We start from the raw sequence: 19339 nt of genomic DNA, 5'->3' as shown, positions 1-19339 counted from the left end.
TAAGGTGGTCTGGTATTCCCATCTCTGCTTGCAGAACATGCTTAAAATAGTGTCCCTCAAGTTTTATCAGCTACTGGCAACTTGTGAAGATCATAAGGTCAAGATCGATTTTCTTGAGGTCCACCTTCTCTCCCAGAACAGATCACTGGACTTAATCAGGAGGACTGTGCCCCATTTGATGAGAAGAAATGTCTCCCTTTTGTAAAGTATCCTGTGTAGGTACAGTTTATAGAGAGCTCTTGGGTGACTTCAGTCACATCCAGAGCTTTGATTTATAAGATGTTGACTCAGTCCACATCTCTAGCTCAGAAATTTCTACCAGGCTCCAAACCTGTGGTCCCAAGTGCCTCAACATTCCAAGGGCAGCTCAGATTTGAACTCAGCATACACATACACACATACACACATGCATGCAGTCTCTTTCTCTCCCCTATTTCCTTTCCTAAATCTAAATTTTAGTAAACAATATCATGCACACCAGGTTTCTAAACCAGAAATTGAACATGTACTTGAGGCCCAAGTATCCAAGAATTTGGATTCTTGAAAACTGGTGTCAAAATGGAGCATTCTTCAGCTCTGGCTCTCCCAGCCCATTGCTGTCTCCTTTCCTTACCCTGTCTGCTTCTTCCCTCACCTGGATCCATGTCTCAAGGTTATACACAGAACCTCTGCCCTCACACAGGGTCTCACTAGGCTGATCAACAGAAATCACCTGAGGAACTTTTGGAAAGGAAAGCGCCCCATCCTGTCCACCAAGATTCTGATTCAGAAGTTCTGGGGTGAGATGTAATCCACCCTGGGCACCCACTTAGAATTCTGTCTGAACCCCAGAGCAAAGCAGGAGGGACCCTGGGTGCTTTGTAACCCCCCAAGTTTGGGACCACTGTTCTCCCAAGGAGTGATGGTACCGTATGTGTTTGTACACAATGGCTGTTGCTATGCACACAAACACATACGCCTACATGCTTCCCACACACACAGTTTCATTTACGCCAAGTCCCCCCTTTCCTTTCAGCTGCCTCTACCAACCGTCATTCACTAAACGGTCACTCATCCTGCCCTGCGCCTTCCTCCTCTCTCCTCTTGACACAGCAGGGTCCTCCCTGGACTCCCTGCCTCTACACTGCCCGCTGCTCTGCTCCTGACTTAGTGACCTTTGGAAACGTAGACCACTGCCAGTGAAGTGCTTGGGCCCCTGCAGTTCTATCAGCTCCACCCAGCCTTCCCAAACGCTGCGTATTTCTTCAGGCTGTTACTGTCCTGTCTGCCGTGACAGAGCAAACAAGACACAGGGAATATCAAGAAAAGCTCTTAAACTCATTTTTGGCACATCACATCTCTGTTGGCTAAAAGTGGGCTTAGGATCCTATTTGATAACATTCTGTCTCTCGTAGCAGCCTTCTCGCTGGAGGGTAACATGAGCAATGGTTTTGTTTTTGTTTTTCTTGAGTTTTTTGGGTTTGTTTGTTTTGTCTCCTATTTGCCTGTGTCGAGTCTCAGTTGCGGCATATGGGATCTTTGGTTGGGGCCTGTGGATTCTAGTTCCCTGACCAGGGATTGAATTGCAGGCCCCCTGCTTTGGGAGTGTGGAGTCTTAGCCACTGGATCACAAGGAAAGTTCCTAAGCAATGGTTTTTTTTCTTTGTTTTAAGGAGCATCATAAAATAAGTTTGTGAAATACCTCATAAGACTAAGTTGGACAGGTTAACTTCCTTGACTGTGGGTTATGCATCTTTGTGGGTGAGAAGCCACGTACAAAGCTTCCCAGAGTTACCGCCTCTGCTTCGTCGTAAAGGAGTTCTCTCCTAGGCTTGGTGTTCCACCAGAAACACTCTGGTGAATGTTGTCTTACGGGAAAAGGCTTCCAGGATTGGACGACTGGTTGGTAAATGGATTAAAGGAAAACCCAATATCGTGTAAGACGTTGTATGTGGAAAAGAAAGGAATGTTTTTCTCTTTAAAGAAGTAGGGAAGGGGGTGTTTTCTGTGTCTCCAAAGAAAGACAGTGACTTTTAAATGCTTTCAAAAAATGAGCTGAATACTCCTCTGCTTTACTTCACCCTACATAAACTGGCCTGTGATTTATTGTTAGGATTTTCCCAAAGGAGAGACGTCCTGAGTTTGTCCAAGACCAGGCACTTATTGGAGCGTGAGGCAGCCCTAATACTATTCCCCTCTTCTTGAATGTTTCCAAATATTGATCTCATCAGCAGGTTACCCTTAACCTGCATCTTTTCATTTTTCTTATTCAAGAAAATAAAACAATGTAATAAACCTCCCTTCTCTCTCTCTTCCTCTCCTTCCCCTCGCCTTCTCCACTGCCCCCTCCCCCTCCCCTGTGTCTCCCCTCCCCCTCCAGGAACTTTCTGCATCATCTCACTGTGCACCTGTGTGGCCGGGATCAACTTTGAGCTGTCACGTTACCCCCGCTACCTGTACGGACTCCCTGACGACATCAGCCATGGCTATGGATGGTCCATGTTCTGTGCGTGGGGAGGCCTGGGCCTCACTCTGATCTCGGGATTCTTCTGTACCTTGGCCCCTTCTGTCCAACCTGTCCCGAGGACCAACTGCCCCAAATCCAGACCCGAGAACGGGACAGTGTGCTAAAACAACAAGCCCATACTCACACACACACACACATATATATATATATAAATATATATATAATATACATATATATGACAAAACTCAATCAAGACAATGCCAGTGCCAAGGCAGAGTGGGGGTCGGCCCAGGCACCCACATCTCGCCGGACTCTGTGTCGCCTCATCACCGAGATGGGGGAAGGTGTTCCCCTCACGTGGCTCTTCCATCGATTCGTAACTTCTGACTCCGTGGTTTCTTGAGGACAACGTGAGCATCACCCCTCAAAGACAGGGTCCTGATTCCCACCACTCACAAGGATGGGGGCATGGAGGGGGGAGGCTGGGAGGAGGGGGGAGGCTGGGAAGAGACGGTGCCTGTGGTCCAGGGTGGCACAGGTATAGACAAGAAAATGCCCTCCCCTGAGCCGACAGGAGGGGACACCACCCCAACCCCGGTCATATCGCAGAGAAACAACGCCCTTAGTTCATAGAATGTAACCAGATCTTCGAGGCCATTTCCAGAACCATTTTCTTCTCTTGCTCTTCCTGTTCTGATTTCCTTCCTGGCCGACCAGCGACACACCAGAAAGTGGAAGAGAAAACACACTGAGAAGGAAGTTTTCTCTCTGCTGCCGAACTTTTGGATGAAGTTCCGGAGGTGGGAAGGGGGAGAGAACGCCGTGCTGAGAGGCAAGACCCACATCAATGAAAGGACACTTCCGTGGATGCTCAGAAAGCCCAGTCTTACCTTCCAGCTGCCTTACACCCAGTTAAACAAGAGGCCGCCCTGCCCTGAACCCAACCTGCACTCCCTGGGCAGATCGGAGCCTTGGAGTAACCCTCTGGTGTGTGTGTGTGTGTGTGCGCGCGCGCGTGCGTGTATGTGTGCAACAACTTTGGATGGTTTCCTTTTTTTCCTTTTCACCTTTTTAAAATACTGCAGGATCATGACTGTTGTCTATCATTTGCGGTGGTTTCATGGCCCAGGATGGAGGCCCCAGGGACTAGGAAGCACCATGAGGGTGGGCCTCTGTGGGTGCCAGTTCTGCAGCTTGACATCCCTGCTGTGTGTGTGTGCGTCTGTGTTTTCTGAGTGTGGGATTTCTATCATTTGTGTTGCATTTTTCTATTATTTTTAGTGCAGCTGAAATTCCCCGAGGGCAGAACCAAGAACAAGAGCACTGGGCAGAGGACCTGTGTTGCTGCACGTCCCAGGGCTGGGGTGCCACGGGACTTGGCCCCCTAACTTTGGAAGTTCAAGACACATCTGGGCACACAAGCCATGAGCAAGGAAGGGAGCACGGATCAAGAGGGAGAAGGGGAGTGGCCTCAGTTACCGCTGGATAAAGTCTGTACACCAAACGAGACCTTTCCCTTTCCGTCACAGAAGCTGTCCTTTGTCACTGGACATCCAGCCCTTTGCTAGGGGCGACCTCTGTACAGACGAGAGAAAATGGGTCCCATGCAGAGAGAGCCGCCATGTCCCATGGGCTCCAATTTGTATGATATTGTGTAAATTCACAGAGAACTCTTGACTCTTGCCATCTTCGTCCTTTCCCTCTTGATATTCAAGGCCATGAATCCCAAAATCGCCGTCGTGGTGGCTAGCATCCAAGCAGAGGTGGCCTCGATCCAGCCCAGTGTCCCAGGCTCGGGTGAGCATGTTGGAACTGTAGGTATTGGCGAGCTGTGATGTCGGCCAGAGGGTTGTGAAAGCTGTGGGGACGGGATCTGCTGGCTGGAGTGGGCAGCAGTGGCCAGTGGTCACCTCGGTGACCCCACAGGGGCCGAGCAGCCCTGGGAGGCAAAGAGTGAATTCCCCGAGCGGTCCAGCCATGGGTCCACTGCGTAGCCGAGGATTCAGTTGCTTCATAACTGAATGTGCTCTGGGCACTTTGCCTCTCACTCAGCAGCCTTCCCCCAGCCATGCCCTCTGTTTCATCTCCCTGTCTTCTGCCCCGTCTCCCCTCTGGCTCCCCGCTTTCCCCACCTATGAACCATTTCCCTTCTCACTCTTCCACCCACCAGGCTCCAAGTCCTGCCTCTGTCCTCATCTGCTCTTTTTGACTGTGTGTGTATGTGTGTGTGCAATTCACGTCCAAATAGGGCATCTGATGTGCACGGATGGGTGTGAGTGTGGGTCTCTGTGTGTGTGTATCTCTGGTGCATTTTGTATACATTTGTGTCAATGCACACCTGGATGCAGATCTGGGTGTGCTACTCAAGACTTCCTTGCTAGCGACACGGGTCAGCTTCTGCACAAAGGCTCACGTGTGAATGCCCTGTGCGTGGGGTGCTGGGAGATGACTGGGCGGGAAATGCTGTTAGCTCCCAATTGTACCTCTAAGGATGACTTTTAAAACAGAGGATTTATTCTATGAGAAAGGAGAGAATTTTCAGGAGAACCCAGTGTTTCAATTGTTTAGGGAATTTTTAAAAAATAATTTTCTTTGAAAAGTTCAATTTCCCGCTTCAGGGGAAAGGCGTACTTGGGCTTGAGGAAAGGTAAGGGGAAGTATCTCAGATTGAGAGACTTGTGCCTCGCTTCCAGGTATCTGGACTGGGCTCCACCTGGCTGGGAGAGGTGGGTGTCCACCAGCCTCCATTTGGGGCAGAGGGCTTGTCTGTGACCAGGTCCGAACTTCAGCTAGTTCCCAGTTGTGGAAAAATGGAGAAAGAAATTCCAAACAGGGCAATTTGTAATCAGTCACTTAAATTCTTAAGTAACTTTTCTTAAGGAACCAGTACTGTTCACCAACCTGTGATTTATACCCCTTTTTTGAAAATCCCGTGCTTGCCATAAATAGATCATCCACTCTCTCCAACTGCTCATCTTTATCATTGTTGTTGAGTCGCTGAGTGGTGTCTGACTCTTTGTGACCCCAAGGACTGCAGCACGCCAGGCTCCCTTGTCCTTCACTGTCTCCCAGAGTTTGCTCAAACTCATGTCCACTGAGTCAGTGATGCCATCCAACCATCTCATCCTTTGGCATTCCCTTCTCCTCCTGCCCTCAATCTTTCCCAGCATCAGGGTCTTTTCCAGTGAGTCAGCTCTTTGCATCAGGTCATCTTTATAACAGACCTTTAACACAGCCTGCTGCATCCCTTTGAAGTGTCCCTAAAATGTTAGGAGAACTCCTAGGAAAGAAGGAAACCGCCTGGGCTCAGCTCACCATCAGCAGAGCAGGAGCTTGGACCTGCTTTTTTGGTCATGGGGCTAGAAAGGTACAGATGCACACACTCTGGGTCTGTGTCTGCTTGGGACCAGGAAAGGCCTGGCCACACAAACAGGATGGAAGCCCTGGGCAGGTGGCCAGTCCTGGCTGTGGGAGAACCGCCCTGATGACCTCAATCCCTCCAGCACAGGGACTTGATCCCAGATGAAGACATACCACCCCAAGCTCCTACTGAAGCTGTCGTGCTGTGAGGGCTGAGGAAGAAGACCAGGAAGAAAAGAAGGAGGAGGCTCAATCTGTGAGCCTCTTTAGCTCAGACCCTGTTCACCCCAGGTCAGAGTAGGACCCAGCCCTCTGGTGGGATTCACGGTCAGCAGCCTTACCGACCAGCCCACACCCCAGGTCAAGGTCAAATTCCCTACAGATGTATAGACAAAGCCTATACTGTGTATGTGTTCTGAGCTCCATGCAAGTCAACCTTGATCCCAGGGCCTGTTTCTGCTTTTGTTCCTTGCCCTATGACCCTGGGGATTCAGGAAAGTGGGGTGTCTGCCTGGAAAGAGGTCCTATTTCTTTCTCTCCCCATCTTGAGAGTTTTGGTTTCTTCTTCTGTTTGCTATTCCCTTCTCTCTACTCACCTCCACTTTCCCTCTGCATCAACTTCAGTCAACTAAAATAATTAAGGAATTTGTCTTCAGAGAGGTTCATATGCTCCAAGCAGCACCCGCCCCCCTCCCCCCATTCCTTGTTTGTTGGGGCTGTAGGTTTCATGAGTTCTGTGTTTCCCTGGCATCAAAGTGTAAGAAAATTTCAAGTGTGCCTGTTCAAGCTTCAAATCCTCCTGCAAGCCCCAGCCTTTTAAGAACTAGACCTTTTTCATTTCAGGGATCACAAAGTCACAAAGACTCAGTGACTCCACCATATCAAGACAAAGCCTTCCTGCTTCACATGTCTATATGTGGCACCCTGGGCCTCGGTGCCATTCGGGTATATTCTCTGGTTGGGAGTGAGCAGTTCCTCCTAGCAATGCTTGCCTTTCCTTTGATGAGGGAAGAAGGTGCCCTGAGACTCTGAGTCTGGGCTGTACATCTTAATATTCATCCACAATCACGATGAGAGGTCCGAGATTAAAGAACTTCATGTAGTTGTCCTGATTTAGTGGGAGGATGGGCTGCTTAGGGCTCCAAAGCTGCCCACCTGAGTCAGATTCAGGGACATGAAATCAAGTACACCAGCCAGAGTTGTTTAGAATGGACTCTTCACCTGGGTTACTCTGAGCGCGTTTGTTTCAGTTCAGTCCAGTCATTCAGTCGTGTCTGATTCTTTGGACCCCATGAACTGGAGCACGCCAGGCTTCCCTGTCCATCACCAACTCCTGGAGCTTGGTCAAACTCATGTCCATCGAGTCAGTGATGAGAGCATTAGTGAACTGATTTTCAAGTATCTGGGGAGGGAAGAAGTAGGAAGAAGTACACTCTGGTCATCTTTGGTGTGATTTATGAGGGATGTTTGCTTGCTTCTCGTAACTAAAGAGAAGCCGTTCTTCAAAGTATGTTCCCTCTACACCAGGGACCAGTCTTTCCCAGGGACTCATCCAGCCCTTTCCAGGGCGGAATGATGAGTCATGGGGTGATTTGACCACAGATAGAAGTAGTTGGTACATAACAGCTGGGTTGGCTTCTGTGCTGTCTTCCAGCTGCTATGTAACAGAGTAAGGGGACAGAGTTTTAAACCAGCCCCCCTGAATCGATGGTCACAGAAGCTCCAGATGTCCCTCAACACAGTCACCTTGGTGGTATAGAAAATTAGAAAAATAAAATACAAAAGAAAAAAAGTCCTAGAAGGTTGTTCATAATTCCATGTCTGTGAGACATCATAATGGCCATAGCCCCGATACCTGCCCAATCGGTGGTGTCTCTGGGTTGGCAATTGGGGCCTGGGGTGCAGCCCATGACTGCAGAACCATACTGGTCTGTGTGGAATTGAGGGCTTCCCTAGTGGCTCAGATGATCAAGAATCTGCCTACAATGCAGGAGACCCGGGTTTGATCCCTGGGTCTGGAAGTTCCCCTGGAGAAGGGAATGGCAACCCACTCCAGTATTCTTGCCTGGAAAATTCCATGGACAGAAGAGCCTGCAGGATACAGTCCATGGGGTCATGTGGAGTTGAGCCTGTGTTCAAGGCAGTGAGAGCGTAGGGCTTTGTGCCCCCAGAGGTAGCAAACAGGCCTTTGAAGTGGCTCAATGCCAGAGCTTAGGGGCAGTGTAGAACAGAGCTAAGAGCTTCCTACTTGGTGATTTCCTTCACCTTTTTTTTTTTTTTTCTATTTCTTTTCTTTTGGAGTGCCATCTCAATCTAATGATAGATACAAGAGTACTGAAGCCAGAGTAACTCACTAATTCAGCTACACTTGCGTAACGCAGTTACTGTCCATCTCATCTCAGTTCTGCACTCAAATGATTGGTGACTCTGGGCACTGTGTATTCTCCATACTTGAACTTCCTCATCCACAAAATGAGGATAGTGATAACACTTTACCTCATGGTATATTAAGGGTGACCAAGACACTGCAAAGTTATTTGCAAACCACAAGTGTCATATAAATTATACACTGTTCCGATTCTCCTACAGCAGGCAAGCCCCACTGAATGGGATTCTTCCACGTAGTCTCTGAGCTTCACTGCAGAAAGGATAACCTAGAATTGGAGGACCGCTGCTGAACAGGACGCACTGTCCAACTTAAGCATGTGGATTTTATTCAGTCATCCAGCTTCCTCAGAGAAGTCGGCTCCTTAATTTACCCACTCTCAGGCTTCCTTCCTTTTATCCAAAGTCGATTTTGCCAAGAGCACTCTTAATCCCTCTTTGTTATTCCCAGAGGCGATGAAATAAGTAAACCATATGTAGAAAATAGCATATATGAGCTAAAACAGTTAACTGTTAACCAAGACATATATTCAATGCCTTATTTTTTTTTTTTTTTACCATTCTCCTAGTGTTAATAATTCTCGCTGTTCTTGCCCAAGGGGTTGGGAACACATCAGATTTCTGAAACATTCTAATGGTCTTTTAAGTTGAAGATGGGAATGAGTGTTAAGCCACTGGGATCTTCTTTCTCTGGTCAGTTGGTGAAGAAGATGGCTTTGTCAGAAGCACATGGGTTCTGATAGGTTCTTATGATGCATTCACTGGGAGTTGTTCTGGGCGCGATCCTGTTGGGGGAAAACTCAATCCTAGGTTCTAAACAAGGAAAGATTGCATTTCCCAAAGGGTCAGCATGCTTTCTGCTTTGCAGGGGATCAGCTTACAGTGTTACGATGAGACCTGCTCTAAGGGAAAGCTGAGTCATTCATTGCTCCCAATATGGTTGGAGCCCAGCCAGGGATGGAGGAACCACCCAACCGCAGGGGGTATGTGTTCACCACTGAGAAACAGAAAACTGGGTATCAGCACGGGGGTCCCACAGCTGTAACTCAAACCTGGCCTCACTCTGCTAGACACCAACCTCAGCAATTGCAACCCCTGTTCTTCACTTGCAAGGACTGGGTGTTTGGGGACCTCTGTGCACCTCTGTCCTCTCCTGGCTATGCGTTTCCCTTCCTCTCTGGGTCACCTTAGACCTTTTCTGGCCTGAGTGTATCTGTGTGTCTGTGTCGCTGTGACTATAAATCTGCCTTTCACATACAGAGCTTTCATAACTCCTCCTCCTCTTTCCCCATCTCCACCCATGGTGTGACTGTTTTGCTATTCAAGACTATCTGTAAAAATGTACAAATAAAAATGGAAACTGAAAATAGTGGGGAGGGAATTGAGACTAGACAAATGCATTGCTGTAGCCCTCAGTTTTCTGAGGACTTATGTGGACTGCCCGGAAACCCCGAGTCGATGGGATTCCGAGGCAGGGAAGCCATTGGCCCAGGAGGTTGTTTTTTGTTTTTGTTTTTTTTCTGGTTGTTTCTCTGACAGTCACGAGTGTCTGCTTGGAACTCTCTGTTTGAAAGGTTTTGGCCTTTCAAGTGAAACGTTTTTTCTGAAAAGTAAAAGTAAATCATCCAAGTGTGAAGGTGAAGGTTATCGCGAAGGTCAACACAGAGGCCCGATCCGGGGGTGGTATTAATCGCTTTGTCACTGGCTCGCTCGGGGCCCTGGGCGAATCTTGTTACCTCACCGCTGTCTCTGCGTCCTCTCAGCCAAACAGGGGGGCTTCCAGTGCACCTGGGGCGCTCAGTCACCTTGGCCATCCTGCTGCTATTTTGGGAAAGGCTTCGAACCCTTGCTGGAGCGCACTTACCGTGGGAGGTACATTCCAGAGCCCCTCCTTGCTGCTCTCGCCCCACGCTTTCACTCCTCGGAAAGTAACCTCAAGCTAACAGCCAGTTTGTGCTCAGAGTCCAAAGCCTTTTATCTACCTTTTCATTCTCAGACGCCTTTCCACCCACTCTGACGATCTCATTTTACTATCGTTACTGACAGAGCGCTGTCAGTAGGAGGAAGAGTCTCAAAGGAGATGATGTGTGTGAATTGCTTTGTAATCTGTGACTTACTCTACCAATCTGGCGGCTCCTGTCGGAAGCAGGGGGTCTGGCTAAGGATGCGATCGAATCAGAATGATGAAAGCCTTGGTGGGAGGGGAGGGGAGAGGTGGTGGGCAGCAGGGGATGGGGGGGCGGTGGAGGTAAGATAAAGAAAACTTTTGGAGGAGGAAATGGCAGAATCACAGGGCATCCTCAGCATGGCAGCAGAGAAGGATCCCCCAAAGGCTGGGCACCCTGAAGAGGAAGTAGGAAAGAGGAACATGGGCAGGTAATCCTATAATACAAAGAGCTGCCTTCCCCTAGGATTGAGAAGACTAGCTGCTTCAGGGGCGGGATTCACACCAAACAGCCAGTGACCTAACCCTTCCTCCTCCATGATACTATCAATCCAAACTTTCTGCTCTCTGATGGTCCACAGTGATCATTTCTGGGGGCAGTGCTGTCCAGCAGATACAATACAATGCAAGCACCATATGCCATCTTAAATATCCTAGTGGCCCCATTTTTAAAAGTCCAAAGAAACAGGTGAGATTAATTTTAATACCTGTTTTAACCCAACATATCAAAAAAAAAAGTATCATTTCAACATGGAATCAAAAAGTATCATTTCAACATGGACTCGGTATAAAAATTACTGAGCTATTTGATGTTCTTTATTTTTTTTTCCAAATGAAATCTTCAAAATTTGATGTGAATTTTGCTCTTAGAAAACACATCAGTTTGAAGCAGCTACATTTCCAGAGCTCAGTAATCCCACAAGGCCACCAGCTACCATATATAAGACAGCAAATATTTAGACTCTTGGTTAGGAGTTGGAATCCCCACTCACCTCTGAGTCACTCAGACCTCATGGCTAATAGGCTGGAGATCCGTGTTGGCCCTGAGTAGAAAGTGCAGGAGTGATGTCCAGGCTGCCATCCTAGCCCAGGAGAGGACCACTGCTTGTCAAACACGTCACATCTGGCCGAGAGGTTCAGTGCTGCCCTTGGACACAGCCCCAGATGGCCCATCAGAGTTCTAGAAGCCACAAAGCAAGTCACTTTTTTCAGCTATAGGAGCACTAGCTTATCCTTTATCTAGATGCCCTTTATCTGAGGGTAGAGAGAGGGCCAGACGGACCTTGTCTTTGTCAGGAACAAAGATCTCCACAACCTCTTGTCACCTGGTCCAGTCACCTGCTAATAGCATCTCACCAACATTCAGAGCTGTTTTCTCAACCCCTTACTTTCCTTAAATGCTAAAAGAGCAGTGGCCACAGGCAGACTGGGTCTCCTAGGAGGTGACAATGACAGGCTCTGTCCCTTACACTGGGACTCAGGGTCTACTATTGCCCACCTCTCTTCCCTGCCTGGAGGCCTTCCTTAGATTTGAAGAAACCTCTTTTGGGGGTGGAGACAAGAAGTGAGATCTTTAGTGCCAAGTACAGAATAAAATGCAAGCAAACAACCCCTGGGCGTTCTCAAAGCATTTAGAAGACCAAATATGACATGGTTGGGTTCATTAAAATACCACGTTCTGAGCCCTCGGTTACTGAGCAAAAGAGAATGAGCTGATTCGGTGAGTATGTTTTATATATGGTCATTAGACAGGGACCATAGCCGACAAAACTCTCGAAACACCTGGAGTGTTTATGGTCCACCAGATTATTGCTCAGTCAATAGACATTGATTTACCTTTAATTTGCATAGTGCTTTCTGATTGGTTAGACAAGGTGTGACGTGTTCTGCAGGATTCCAACATCACCTCTGCCCTCGGAGGTAGCAATTCCTGTGGTTATTGGTGCTAAAAATAAGATTAAATATTATGTTAATTTGTTCTGATACGATGTGAATACGTGTTGTTTAATCTTAACAAGAATGCTACATCTTATCAGATCTATTGTACTGTCTGTTCCTTCTCATAGTTAATTAATTACAGGAAAGGTGATCCAAACCAGATCTCAAAACTATTGTGCTATTCTGAGAGGTGAATTTAACAGGGATGTGGGAGGGGTGGGATGAAAAGGGAAATTGCCAGGTTCCTGTGACTTTGCAAGAACTGAGGAAGCAGAGAGCATTTGGGGACTTCTGACACTGACTGCATCTTGCAATTTTCTTTTTCGAATTTGGCAGAAATACTGTATTTCCATCGATCGAAGAAAAAAAAAGTGTCTGGTAATTAATTAAATGACTTGTTCATGGAAAAAATAAAAATAAATAACCTGTCAGTTGTGGAATGTAAACTGATTAAACAATTAAATAAAGAAGATCATGTTGTGTGTTTTAAGTGATTGTGTCTGCTTGGGGAAGAGGGGTCAACCCTGTGCTCTTGAATGGTAAATGATGGTTCTCCCTCAGGCGTTGTATGGGGAAAAAAATGGAATGACTCATGTAGGTAACAGACAGAAAACTGTAATCCTGAAGGAAATAGACAGTGAACATTTCAAGCACATGTAAGCCAAAGGCACATGCTTTTCACATTGGGGGCTGGGGCATGGGGAGGGATTCAGAGAAAAACCAGGAAACTATTGTTCTTTTTCTCCTAGTGTTGACATTCATAACATTTTTTTTTAAAGACTTGATAAGATGCTCAATTTACTGGTTACATTTTAACTTGCCATCCTATTTCTTAGCTTAGTAAGAAGAGAAATTTCTCTTAACAGTCTTCATCATCCCTATCCCTACCTTAGAATTCCAGCTCTTTTCCACCCATGTGCCTTTTAAATGTTTCTAGCTCACTCCTGGGGAAGACATCTTCCCTAGATGGTGGGAGGCCGAAGGTGATGGGAGGTAGGCGCTTTTTAAGGATAAAGTCAGTCAGTATCTTGAGTTTTAAGCCAGAGTAACTAGCTCTGTCTGGTATAAGTGGAAAAGCCATTTACTGAAAAGACATGAGTAGCTGGAACCCTACAGCGCAGGCAGGAAGAGATGAGCAGCTAAATTGGCCAGAATCATACCCGTTCCAATCTGAACTCGACACCACAGCTGGCCGGTCGCTGCTATTACCCTGGAGACTGAAGATGGCTGGGCTGCCTTTGTCATCAGGATGAATCCCCAGGTACCTGCTTCTTCCACTCGGTACCCCCAGTGTCAGAATCCCAAGTGGAGGCACCATCTGAGGGGACCAGGAAAACATGTTCTAGAGCCCTTGGCTTCCCTCTTGGTTGACGGGCCCTGCCTTCCACCAAGAGTCATAGAGTAGACAGTTCTCCAGCCCCAGGAAGAGGTGTAGATGCTGAGCATCAAAAAGGGGACATATCCATTGAAGGTGGGATATCTGAGCAAGAGGAAGGATCCGTGAATAAGAGGCACGTTGCTGTGTCTCTGTATGGTGTCCAGTGGCTCTGTGTGTAATCTTCATGACAGTGATGAGCACCGTGACTGGCAGCCTCTGCTGATAAACATGCACAGTGTTAGGCATCGTATGGGGCTTCCCAGGTGGCGCTAGTGGTAAAGAACCCGCCTCCCAATGCAGAAGATGTAAGAGAGGGGGGTTGGATCCCTGGGTTGGTAAGATCCCCTAGAGGAGGGCACAGCAACTCACTCCAGTATTCTTGCCTGGAGAATTCCATGGACAGAGGAGCCTGGCAGGGTACAGTCCATGGGGGTCACACAGAATCAGACACAACTGAGTGAGCAAGCACACATGCACAGGCATTGTACGAGAAGACCTGCCTAGACGTAGGCACTAATATAATCAGTGTCTGGTCAGTGTCATCCAACACCCCCAAGCAGTTCTCCATGTCTCAGAGGGTACCGATCAGATGTCCTACCATTTGACTCAGTTCTGACACCGTCTACCTGGAGACGGTGTCACATCCCACAGGTTAAGGGCTCAGTCCCACAAGATTGTCCCCACTTTGGACACCAGTCAGAAGTCCAGGTTGTCACCTGTGCTTTTGACTGGCTATAAACAGGAGGTTTCCTCCTTGAGTTCAATTAATTTGCTAGAGCAGCTCATGGGACTCAGGAAAATAATTTACTTACTAGATGAAGGGTTTATTGGGAAAGAATTTAACTCAGGAACAGACAGGTGGGAGAGACGCATAGGGCCTGGGATGAGGATCGAGATGCAGACCTTCTGTGTCCTCTGCAGCCAGTAGAATCTCCCAGAAGCTCTGTGTTTACCAACCCTTGTTGTTTAGTCGCTAAGTTCAATCTGACCCTTTTGCGACATCATAGACTATAGCCTGCCCTCAGACTCCACTGTTCATGGGATCTTCCAGGCAAGAATACTGGAATGGGTTGCCATTTCCTTCTTCAGGGGATCTTCCCGACCCAGGGATCAAACCCAGGTCTCCTGCACTGGTGGACAGTTCTTTACCACTGCATCACGTGCGAAGTCACCAACCCTGAAAGTCTCCAAACCATGTCCCTTAGGGTTTTTATGGAGGCTTCATTACGTAAGTATGATTCTATCACTAGCCATTCCCTCCACACTCCCCAGAAGACTGGGGCATGAGACTCAAAGTTCCAGCCCTCTAATCACCTGGCTGACTCCCTTAACAACCAGCCCCCCATCCTTAGTGACTTTCCAAAACTACCTCATTAACATAAATTCTAGTGTGCTTGAAAAGGGCTTGTTATGAATAATAAGATACTTCTTCCACCTTTATGGAGCTGGAGGTCTTTCAGAATTTCAGAAACTGATGACAAAGGAGCAAATGGTAGAACCAAAGATGCTCCTGTTCTTCTTTTTTCTTAGGAAATCCTCGGGGCTTTAGGAGCTGTGTGCCAGCAACAGGGATGGAGACCTAATGTATGTTTCTTACTATAAATAACAATATCACAAGTGTAATTTTTTTTAAAGGAAACATATTCTGGAAGTAATGGAAATAAACAGTTAAAACATTTCAGAAGTAAGTACAGGTTAAAGGTAGAGCCTTACAGAATGAATGAAGGCAAGTTTAACTTGAAGAAATGGGAGACCAGAATCCTAAGGGTCCCCTGCCCTCCTTGTTACTAATGTCACCTGGAAGAGAGAAGAGAAACACCACTGATCTTAAGAAACGAGCAGGGCCTTTCAGTCCAGCTACCTTCAAGGAGAAAAGCTTCTGTCCCTGCCAGGGTTGGGGTGAGAAGGACTGGGAGCCTGTGACTGGAAGGTCCTATGAGTTTGCTTTGCACTGCAGTATTCTGACCTAGAAAAGACCCTGATTCTGGGAAAGACTGAAGGCAAAAGGATAAGGAGGCAGCAGAGGATGAGATGGTTAGATAGCATCACCAACTCGATGGACATGAATTGGAGCAAACTCCAGGAGATGGTGCAGAACAGAGGAGCCATGCTGCAGTCCATGGGTGGCAAAGAGTTGGCCATGACTTAGTAACTGAACAATACAACAAAAATCAACAGAAGTAAAAGGTAGGACAGAGTTCAGGAGAGGTGAGATAGTTTCCAGTGGTCCTCCCTTCATGGATTTGTACAAACAGTGCTTAATTCTCCCAGCAAATCTGTGTAGCAATAGAAGTATTGCTAACCAGGGAAGCTGACCAGAGCCTTAGTGTCCAGGGACTTGACTTGAAAGAGGGTCAGTCAAGTGGGCATGAAACACCCATATAGCTGACCTTAGTTACCCAGCCTCCAGAGGTCAGACAAGGTCTTCATCATACATCACACTATTGGCATAAATTATCCAGCAGGGCCCAAGGTAAACCAGTAAACAACGACACTGACCAGACTGATGTTCCAAGGGCTTAGAGGTTATCTCAGGAGCCATCAAATCAGAATCTGCATTTTAACGTGATCTCCAGGTGATTTGTATGCACTGACCTGAAGACTCACTCACCTAGCTATGTGATTTGATCATCTGTCTCAACACTTCTGCTGATGTCTTTTATCTAGATCAAGGTCACAGGATGATTTCAAAGGACAATGGACAACATTGTCCCAGTCTGAGGTCTTAACGCCAATCGGAACAGGTATCGTTTTTTAAAAATTTATTTTATGGAAGTCTAGTTGATTTACAAGGTTGTGCTAGTTTCTGCTATACAGCAAAGTGATTCAATTATACATCTATATGTATGTTCTTTTTCATATTCTTTTCCATTATGGTTTATTACAGGATATTGAATATAGTTCCCTGTGCTATACAGTAGGACTTGCTGTTTATCCAGTCTATGTAAAATAGTTTCCATCTGCTAATCCCAAACCCCCAACCCACCCCTCCGCCTCCCCCTCGGCAACCGCAAATCTGTTCTGTGTGTATGACTCATAACAGGTATCGTTTTTAACTAACGTGCCGAGAACAATACCTTCTGCTGAGTCTAATGCTGGTTTTTAGGGTCACCACTGGAGAACAAAGCCAAGGAAGTAGGTTTCATTTCTCCCAGTGAGCAGGTTTGAACTCTGCAGCAGCTGCTGCAGGGGCAGGTGTGTGTAACACCATGAGGTTTCGACCCTGGAGGGAAGGCAGGCATGGGGTGGCTCAGAGGGGAGGAGTTCACCTCTTGCTGAAAAAGTCTGGACCACAAGACAGAGTTGGTCTGGAGTGAGGGGACTTGGAGGCCCTTCACCCTTATCCCTCCTTTCATGTTTTTTTGTGAACGAGATGCCAAGCTTTAGTTGATGACAGCATAACTTAGTGGTTATAAGCAAGGACTCTGTACTCAGACAGCTTGAGCTCAAATTTGGCACCATTCACCAGTGGTATAACCTTGGGCAAGATACTTATCCTTTCTGAGCCTCACTTGCCCCCTCAGCGAATGAGGCTGATACTAGTAATATCCACCTTGTGGGGCTGCTGTGAAGATAAAATGGGTTCATATTGTCCATGTACTTAAAACAGCACCTGGCATGTACTAGCTGCTGTACACATATTACAATCTCATGGAAGAATTCAATGGCCTATGTGAAGACCTACTGACTAGCGAGACGTGATCAGAAGATATGAGTCTGGGACTAAATCTTGGAACACAGCCTTCGAAAAGAAAGGCAGTGGAGGACTTCCCTGATGGTGCAGTGGATAAGAATCCACCTGCCTTGGTTAGCGTGTGCATGCCCAGTTGTGTCCAACTGTTTGCGACCCCATGGACTGTAGCTCACCAGGCTCCTCGGTCTATGGGATTTCCTAGGCAAGAACAGTAGAGTGGGTTGCCATTTCCTTTTCCAGGGGACCTTCCAAACCCAAGGATCAGACCCGCTTAGCTGCAGAGCAGTTAAGCCTGTTCACCAGAGCTACTGAAGCCCGTGCCCCTAGAACCCATGCTCTGCAACAAGAGGAGCCACCACAGTGAGAAGCCTGAGAACCGCAACTAGAGAGTAGTCACTGCTCGTCTCAACTAGAGAAAGCCCTAGCAACAGTGAAGACCCTGTGCAGCCAAAAATAAATAAAATTTAAGGGGAAAATATGTAAATAAAGAATGCCAGTGGAAAAGGATTTTCTGCAGGGTGTCTCTATGACTTGATGGTGGTTCCAGTGGTCTGGAGGCAGCAGAAGACCTGTCTCCATGAGCATCACTGACTGCAGGCTGACACTTACTGCGTCAAGGGTGTTGCACCACCGATTGGGCTGCGGCCCCTAAAGCAGTGATGTCCACAGTTCTGCCTCCTGCTCAGTGGCTGGGATTGCAACCACCCCTCTCTATTTCCCCCGTGCCTCCATCTCTCTACTATTTAGGAGGAGGAAACAAAGTCCTGCCTCAGGAACCTCATTCCTCCTGCAAATGAGGTGGAGATAATGTGAAAAGAGCAAATGGCAACCTGCTCCAGTATTCTTGCCTGGAAAATCCCATGGACGGAGGAGACTGGAGGGCTACAGTCCATGGGGTCGCAATGAGTCGGACACGACTGAGCAACTAACACTAACTCACATTCTTATCACTGAGGTTTGTAACAGGGGGTTTACCTTGGGAGGGGAGGGTCCTCCTTAGCTTTTCGTCCCTTATTTCCCTCAATTTTGGCAGTGTGCCATATAAGACCTGTTTTTTCTCTTTTAAAATAGACTCTGTATTTTTAGAACATGTTTGAAGGTGAAAGTCGCTCAGTCTACCAAGTGAAATGGAAATTCTTTTGGCTTCCTTCAGCCCTGAGACTCAACCACTGAGATGGCCGTTCAAAGACGTTTTTGAATGGAGTTAATGTATCTGGCACTGTGGCTCCCAGACCAACAAAGATCTTCACCATCTGTATTATAGCATAAGGTTCTCCATCTCTGCCAATATATTTCCATTACCGTGTGCTTTTTGTGTGTGTGCTCACTCAGTTGTATCCAACTCTTTGCAACCCTATGGACTGTAGCCCATCAGGCTCCTCTGTCCATGGGATTTTCCAGGCAGGAATACTGGAGTGGGGTGCCATTTCCTTCTCCAGGGGATATTCCCGACACAGGAATTGAACTGCATCTCCTGCGTCTCCTGCCTCAGCAGGCAGATTCTTTACCACTGCATCACCTGGAGGGATCAAAAATCATTTTAGTGGTTTAATAGACTTTGGGGACATGAAGATCTCTCTGAAATTTTAGAGTCATCAGTTGACTTCTGAGGATCTTGTTCACAAGAAGAATTATCTCTTCTTTTAGAAGAAAAAAGGAACATTTCAAAAGATGTAAAAATACGAGGACTCAACCAGGACAAAGAAGCTTTTCTCATCCCATGTGCTCCTTCCTCCCCAATGGAATCTTTGAAGTTGGTTTTCTTAATCCCTCCAACAGTCTCAAAATTCCTTGGGTGTTTTATACCATAATTGGTGGCTTTAATAACCTGATAAATGTTCTAAAATTGTGGACCTTAAAAGATAATTATCTCTGAGGTTCATAGACTAGAACAGTAATGAGTTGGGAACAAAAAAAAAATCAACTTTGATAATCTATATCTACAAGGTGAGTGGAAGAATCCCCAAAAGGTACTGTTTAGAATATAAAATGATATCTATGCAAAGTAGTTCTCATTAATTCTGAACCAAATGGTCATAAAAATAAAATGGCCTTCAGAAAGTACTCTGGCTATCCAAGCTTGAGAATTTGGTTTCTAGCCCCTAAGACTGAGCTTCATATACACTAAAATTAGGACTAAGCAAAAATAAAATCTATCCTCAGCTGTTTTGGGGGCCAAGTGTGGATTCATCT

At 46.9% G+C, this 19339-nt stretch overlaps 1 protein-coding gene across 2 annotated transcripts in view; it reads left to right on the top strand.

Annotated features, from left to right (window-relative positions):
- The window catches only part of TMEM178B (transmembrane protein 178B), a 414662-nt gene extending 402117 nt beyond the window's left edge, over window positions 1-12545 (top strand). The window contains exons 4-5 of one of the 2 annotated variants that reach the window (XR_011463945.1): window positions 2360-3433; window positions 3728-12545. Coding sequence is in view for 1 of the 2 variants with exons in the window: in XM_005901070.2 (XP_005901132.1) it covers window positions 2360-2610 (251 nt within the window). In the remaining variant the exon portion in view is untranslated. Of the gene's footprint in view, window positions 1-2359 lie in introns of both variants that reach the window. The other variant, XM_005901070.2, reaches the window with a different exon arrangement.
- Window positions 12546-19339: the final 6794 nt, after the last annotated feature.

Source organism: Bos mutus, chromosome 4 (assembly GCF_027580195.1).
Source record: "Bos mutus isolate GX-2022 chromosome 4, NWIPB_WYAK_1.1, whole genome shotgun sequence".
Taxonomy (NCBI): domain Eukaryota; kingdom Metazoa; phylum Chordata; class Mammalia; order Artiodactyla; family Bovidae; genus Bos; species Bos mutus.
Note: the sequence above shows the minus strand (reverse complement) of the source record. Positions and strands in the feature narration are given on the sequence as shown.